Below are 7522 nucleotides of genomic sequence, written 5' to 3'. Positions count from 1 at the left end.
CTACTGTGCTGGATGTTTAATCCCTCCGCACATGGCAACACCAGAGACAAGCCCTCCTTTCCTGTTATTCATATCATACAAAGATTTCATTTCAAAGTAATTACTTGTTTAGGTGATACGCAGTGCCCTGCATGCTGAACTGCAAGTCACCAATACCTTGCTCGGCAGGGACTTCTTTCTATGTGATCCCGTGCCTATCAGTAAATTGGCATTCATAATCTTTTATTGTGTGTCTCTTCCAGGGTGGTTCACCCCTCTCCCTTCCTGCAGCAAGTCCTGCTCCCTGAGAAGGCACATCCTGCGCAACTGACTTCCACATTAACACAAACCAGGGAGGGCAAAGGGGAAGTTGGTTGTTTCAAAAAGAAACTCAAAATTTACAAAGCAGCTGCCAATTAGCCAGACCTTAATTTTGCAAATTTATTTAGGAAAAAAAAAATTAACATGAGCAAATGAGAATACTTCAGTGTTACAACAGAGTATATAAATGTCTAGCAATAGTCAAATAATTTGATCTTTAAATACAAAATAACCACATGAACACCTAATATACAGGTTTCATCTGAATACATATTTATTAGATAAATATTAGGTTGTCACATCATCTAACTACATACAGTTTTGCAAGACTAAAAATCACAATTATTTTTTCTGACCAGTTTAAAGTATGAAATGATTGCATTGTACTGTACATACAATGTACAAACAAAGACAATGGCCATTTTTGCATGTTACTTCGGATTGTACTTTTTTTTTTTTAATTCTCCTCTGATCGTGATATCAAAAATTGTACAAAGTATGAATTTGGTTACAATTTTTTTTTAATCCCCTTATTTTTCTTCATTATTTCTGTAGCACCCTAAAAATACACAGGTGATAGACTAGTACACGTAAGCTAAATATTACATGTAGATAAAACAAAACAAAGGATCAGAGTATATTACAGAAGTGAAAGTGAAACAAATGCTGAGACTCCACAAACGCTAACAAACAGGATTCATTTTCCACATAAGATGGAGCTTCAAGCTTTTTTTTTTCCTGCGAAATAAAAACAATGCACATTCCAAGGAAAATGAATGCATTTCTGTTAACATGTCTCTATTTGTCATTTACATATGTACAGCTGTCCCTTGAGTCTCCACTGCAGACATTGGCGTGTATCTGTCAGTCCTATAATAATGTCTTGGCAGCAGAACTGTAGATCTCTGTGGGTTCTTTCCCAGATGAACTTCCATAGGGAAACAATTAAAAAGTAAACAAACAAAAAAAGAAGAATAAAAATACTACTGGAATTTCATATAATAATTAAGCTTTAAAAGAAATGACTGTGATTACCCTATTTGCTAGGTTTTTTTCTCTAAACTTTAATACGGCAGTGAACAGATAAAAAAATAACTAAATTTTCATTTAGAAGCTTTTTCACACTGACTCCACTATACAGTACCTGATTTTAGCTGACAGATAAGTTTTAAAACTGTCTCAAATGTCCAACATTTGGGTGATGGGTAAAAATCCTATTTCCTCTCTTAAGTTCTGCTTAGAAACCAAACGTTTCTGTAAGCTTAAAAATTTCAACCGTCCATTTTAATTCTCTATTACTGTACAAAGCAGATGCAAACACTGCTCCAAACATATTGCTAATATCTATGGGTTTTTTTTCCCTTTATGCTTTCCAACAGGTACTTTTAAATGATACATTTTAAATACTACCAGTTAGCAAAAGGTCAATCCTTAACATACCTGGTTTAAAATACTAACGTTGTGTTTAAGAGAAAAATCATTTCAGGTGACTAACTTAGCTGCTCAGGAATCAATGGAGGGTGGAACATTAAATAGAATCAATTAAAAAAATCTGAGCAACCAGTTCCAACTAATAGTGAGAAATCTTATTCCCAAACCTATGGCTTAAGAAACTTCCCCCCCAAACAAAAAACCCAAATTCTAAGGGCATAAAGTCAGTTTATCATTAGCCACCCCCGCAAATGACTTCAATACCTATATAAACAATGCAGCAAAAATACAGGGGGAAACTACTACAGTAAAATGGCTACAAAACACATCTGTAACTGAAGAACGGTCTTTCCTAGGAATTGTGTGATAGCAGCACCACACCACAACCATATTACCATGTATTACACCAAGGTATCTTTAATATTCTGCAGAGATCCTCTACAGGTTGTCAAGCCTACATAAGAAAAAAGACACTTCTAAGCAGAATAAAATATACTATACTGTTTCCCTCCCCCACCCACCAACATCCCTAAGTGTTACAGTGCCCCAGTTTCAGAGACCGGAGCACCAGTATAGTGATATAAATATGGTACCTTACATACTTGCTGCTTGCCTTAGTGCATCTTTACCTGTCCAGACAGCTGGTCCTAGGTGTTCTGCTCACTTGGGCAAACAAACAAAATCTCTGCCGTTACCAGCCCACAATCACCCACAGTCAATGAACATCGGTTGGTTAGTTTTGTTTTTTTTTTTCCCCCTAGGCAATCACTTATTATTATGTTTCCACGACAGAGCTGGGCCCTGATTGTCCAGGTACTGCCTGATGTATCAATTCATTCATCACAGAAATGGATATGAAATTTAGGCAAATTTATCAAAAGAAAACGGGGGGGGGAGGGCGGGGGGGGGAGAGAAAAAAAAAACAACTCCCTTATTCTGTTAAAGAACCCTCAATTTTCTTTTTTAAAAAAGGACCCATATTTTTCTTCAGACAAGGTATTTAAAAACACCAGCAAAAGTATAACCAGATCATGAAAATGTTGAATATTATCAAAGACGATACTAAAATATTCACAAAGATATTTACAATAGCAATTCTTAAAATAATTGATTTTGCATAATGAACAGCGCCTTTCTTAAAAAAACTTGAAACAGGAAAAATATAAGTGTGGGACCATCTCTACATAATATGTTTGACAGAGTCAATACTCCTACTGGAAAATAAAAGAACTAAACCGCCATTTCCTTTAATATCTACAGCAAGGTGCTGCTGACTAGCATATATATATCATGATGCATGTACAGTGGTAGTGGGAAACGTTAACAAAAAGAGCAAAATAAAACAAAAACTGCAAAGAATTTACAAATATGACTTTGGTGAGGAAAGCAAATCCAGAGTTGTAAGCACAGAGCATGCCATTTACAGCATTGCAAACTAAACACAGAGGGCTAGGAAGCTATCTAGTCAAACTGACGGGAACAAACAAAATTTTGCCTGGCACTTCAGTTTAAAACGTATTGTGGCGAGCAAACGAAGGGTGTTGGATTGGATTTGGGATGAGGAAAAGGAGCAGGGTCAAATTTGCTTTAGTAACAAAAAGAAACGAAACCAATAACTGTACAGTGGGCAAAAGCTGAAATGTTGCACCACAAGGGCAAAGTTGGCACACATGCACTTCTTACACAGCTACTGTACATCATTTATAAGAGAGAGAGAGACGAAGAGCACAGAAATGGGCACAGAAGCAATAGGAAGCTCATGCAGGAGCAGCAACCACACGAGAAGCACAGATCACAGGGGCAAGACAGTGATTGTGGCAGCAGGGTCTCTTGAGGGCAGTAGCAATCTACCGACAGTTACTTTTTCTCCCCATGCCCAGTCCTTCAGGAGAAAGAGCTCATCCCAGCAGCCAAAGTTTAAAAAGAGAAACTGAAGGAGGAGAAAAGAAAAAGGCTGAATTATCTGTAACAGTCACAAAAATGGAACGCAAAGCAAAACAAAAATGAAGCTGTAAGGTGCCTGTCCACTGTCAATGCCCCTTCTCAAGCCAATTATTAAAAATAATTATGCAGATAGTGATGTTACTCTCCCTCCATCCTGCAATGATCTCCTGGCTGCCTTCAACCCAGCTTGTCTTACTATGTATTGTGCAGCACAGACGGTGACACAAATGCTCAGGGCACCGAAGGCTGTAGGTAATAGTCAGGAACAGTTTGGTTTGCATCCCCCCTCCCTCTTTTCCATTCCATATGGCATACGTGGCAAAAAGATCTATTACAGCAATCTCAACAGCTGGATGTTAACGCAGCCACAAATGGTACTGATTTGAAACCAAAACCACAAAAAAATCCCTAAACATCGCAAACATTTTTTTTCCCCTGGGTGTTTCCAATCTGTGTGTTTGGCCAGAGGAATCCTCTGCAAAGAGGTGGTTAAGATTCCTGCGCTTGCAGAAATACCAACACCCATGGCTGCAGCCTGGAGATTCTCAGGACTCCGTTACTGACGTCGCATTAGCTACACTGCTGGCTCCCTCTGATGGGCCTGTATGTCTTCCCTATCTTTGCCACTTGACTGTAGGATTTGTGCTTTTTTGACCTTTGTACATGTTTTTGTTTTTCTTTTTGTGTATGGCCAGGACAATCACTCCAACGCAAACCTGTGGTTGGAGGGGGGCAGAGGGGAGGGGGGGTGGAGGGAGATACAGTTTCAAAAAAGTGGAAGAACACGCATTGGAAGGACACTCTGAGATGGGTCAATTAAAGACAGTTCCATTTTGTTGCCTTTTCTTCCCTTGCCAAGATTCATTTTTGCCAAGATACTTCACACTATGTTTATCACAGAACTCTCTCTCTAGAGGATGAACAACAAATGGGGTTTCCAATAGCTGCACAACTGTCTATGCTTCTTTGTCATGTGTAGCACGGCAGACTCGGAGATTACTGCATTTATTTATTTTTTGTATTTTTTTCTCCCGTCACTTTCGCAGTCTTTGAAGCTGACAAAAGCAGTTCTGAGATGAAGAAAGCAGGGAGTGCACCATTGGATCAAGTTGTGAGTTTTTTTTCTTCTCTTGTGGAAAAGGAGTGTTAAGATTCCTTGCTGTGCAGCCACACACGTGTGAACAAGTGAAAGGGATGGGAGAATACATATAGTTTCAGTTGTTCTCAAAGAGAGACAGAAGGTCATCATTGCTATTGCTTGGCAAATCAGGAGGATCCAGGTACGAAAGCAGCTCATCTGGATTTGTGAGTTCTGGAAGCAGCTATAAAATATAAAGATAAAAGGAAAATTACAGATAACAGAAACACAATTGAGAAAAAAAGGGCTTAAACACCACACATTCCTGGAAACTGGGTTTCATATGTATATATCCAAATAAATCAGAAGGCAGAGACACAAACCTAACACCCTAAGATGATGCAGTATCCACTTGTTTGTGAAAGTCTGTATTATTGTTTTCACCTGTGAATTACATCACCATCTCAATTAGGGTTTCTCAACCAACCTCCCCATCACAAAGTTCATCAATAAACAAAGTATATTTCCTGGCTGCTGATGCTGACAAAAACTTCTCGATAAATGCTTGTTGTGTATGCTAGTTTCATATAAAACCTGAATAAAAACTTGAAACATGCAGTTTGAGTAATACGCATTTGAGCTTTAAGGTAGATCAACAAAGACCGGTCTATCTGACTCGCCCATGTCAGTGTGACGATCACCCAAAGCCTGCACCCCTATGGAAAGAGGCAGCCCTGTCCTTTCCTCACCCCTCAGCCACCCCCTAACGCCTCTGTGCCCTGATGTAAGCTCTGGGGCAGCAAGCTGGAGCAGGGAACTCACCCAGGGTTAGAACTAGCCCAGAAAGAAAAAGAAAAAGAAAAGAAAGAAAAAAAAAAAAAAAGAGAAAAAAACAACTGAGAAGGAGTAGAGTATGGGGAGAGGAGTGGCAAGGCAGGTGGGTTGAGTCCTCTTCCCTTCTGCGGCAGTGAGTTTACAGTGGTTGGAAGTACTTACTCAAGTACAGCATTACACGCGATTCCAGGCATTTTAAAGGGTCAGGGGCATAACACGCTATCCAACAGAAGATGCACTGATCTCCACAATGTTTTAAAGTATCAAAAGGAACAGTTGTGGGGGTTTTATTTATATTTTTATTAATCCTGTGTTTCAAATAGAAAATTTTGTTTTTCCAACCATCATTCGGATTCTTTTTGATCTGACAGATAACAAGCAAATTATAACTCCTGGGCTGTGTACCAGGCAATGTTTCCTGCTTTATTGTGTATCTCGCCATATCCTAGTCAAAAGTAAAAGTAATATATAAAAAACAACAGGGAAGAGTTTGTAATAAACTCCCTTTATGTTCAGTGTTGTGTTAAAGCAAAGACAGAAAAATATGGACTGCTTGAACAAACTTAAGAGTAGGTATGAGAAACTCATTTTAAGTTGTTCTATGTTTTCAAATACTGTAAAACTAAAAGCTTGACTGCATCACATTTAGCATGCAAATATTATATATATATATATATATATATGCTTCTATTACTCCTGTGCAAATGCAGCTTCATCTTCTAATGTTATATGGATGAACATATTTTTCAATAAGCTAAATATGAAATGCAGAAAATTTATTACTTCCTAAGCATTTTGAAAAAAATGCAACGTCAAGTTTACATAAACAGAATCTCCCAGAAGGAATGCTTTTCTTAAAATACTGCCTCCTTTTATTCATGGTAAAAATGCTATTGTCATAGTACTAGACTAAAGATAGAAGGTTTTTAAATGTATTTCACCTGCTATCATAATTTTTTATGAATACCTAGTACAGAAGCCCAAAAGAAAACTGTGGCCCCACCAAAGATGCAGAAAGTAAAAAATGGTTGAATTTGTCATACAATTTTACAACTCAATTCTTAAAAATCTAACATAACGTCTCTGAGACTCATTCTTGTATACAGGGGATTTTTAAAAAAATTTTTTAGAAAGGTGAAAATTTTAAACAACATGCTCAGTATCTCTGAAGAGGAAGTCTTCTAAGTTTTGAGGGTGACCTTGGCTTGCCTTGGTCAGAGGGGCCAGGCAGCACAGCGTGCCTCCTGCCCAGCTGGTGTGAAAATCAGAGACCTCAGAAAGGACTTGCTGGGCATTGAGGGTGCTGTGCTGGAGCAGAGGTAAGAGACAGAGGCACGCCGGGGGCTGTGAGGGGGAGGCGGGATGGGGACAGAAGCTATGGGAACATGCTAGACTTAGGGGCAGAATTTGGAGAGGTGCACCCAGTAGTCCTGAAGCGAATACTTGAGAGGTCTAACCAGTCATCTGAGTCTTGTGCCTCTGCTGTCTTAGGCACAAGTGCAGATCACCTGTATCTATATCTGTATCTATATGAGGTACATCCTTTAACCCAGGTTAAACCTTAGACTGCATCATGCTGAAGTCCTAAAGAATTAACGTGACTGTGTCAGTAGGGAGCGGACCAAGTTGCCCATGGTACAGTCCCCTGTTTGGTTTGCGGCATTGGACTTTTTTCAGCCTGGTTCCACAACACAGCCACTGAAAGTTAAACCTGTTAAAATAATCCATCTGATCATGATTGAGCTCACAGATATTTCAAAGAACTATATTCCCCACAACGTACAGCACTTGCCTTCTCATTTAACTAAGGTAATTTCAGCTTCCCATTAAGAATCCAGCATGCCTCCATTGGTGATAACCATGGTACTGTGACAAATGTACAGGTTTTTCTACTTTGCTTTTCACCAAGGAATGAGTGCCTAACCCGTAACAGCG

The 7522-nt window shown here is 39.0% G+C and overlaps 1 protein-coding gene across 11 annotated transcripts in view; it reads right to left on the bottom strand.

Moving 5' to 3' along the window:
- Nucleotides 1-550: 550 nt before the first annotated feature.
- The window catches only part of ZMIZ1 (zinc finger MIZ-type containing 1), a 366110-nt gene continuing 359138 nt past the window's right edge, over nt 551-7522 (bottom strand). For all 11 annotated transcript variants that reach the window (XM_075505181.1, XM_075505172.1, XM_075505171.1 and 8 more), the window contains one exon: nt 551-4997. In XM_075505181.1, the coding sequence (XP_075361296.1) occupies nt 4890-4997 (108 nt within the window). In that variant the 3' untranslated portion in view covers nt 551-4889. The remainder of the gene's footprint in view (nt 4998-7522) is intronic.

The sequence above is a fragment of the Mycteria americana genome, chromosome 6 (genome assembly GCF_035582795.1).
Source record: "Mycteria americana isolate JAX WOST 10 ecotype Jacksonville Zoo and Gardens chromosome 6, USCA_MyAme_1.0, whole genome shotgun sequence".
Taxonomy (NCBI): domain Eukaryota; kingdom Metazoa; phylum Chordata; class Aves; order Ciconiiformes; family Ciconiidae; genus Mycteria; species Mycteria americana.
This window is presented reverse-complemented; position numbering and strand designations above follow the sequence as displayed.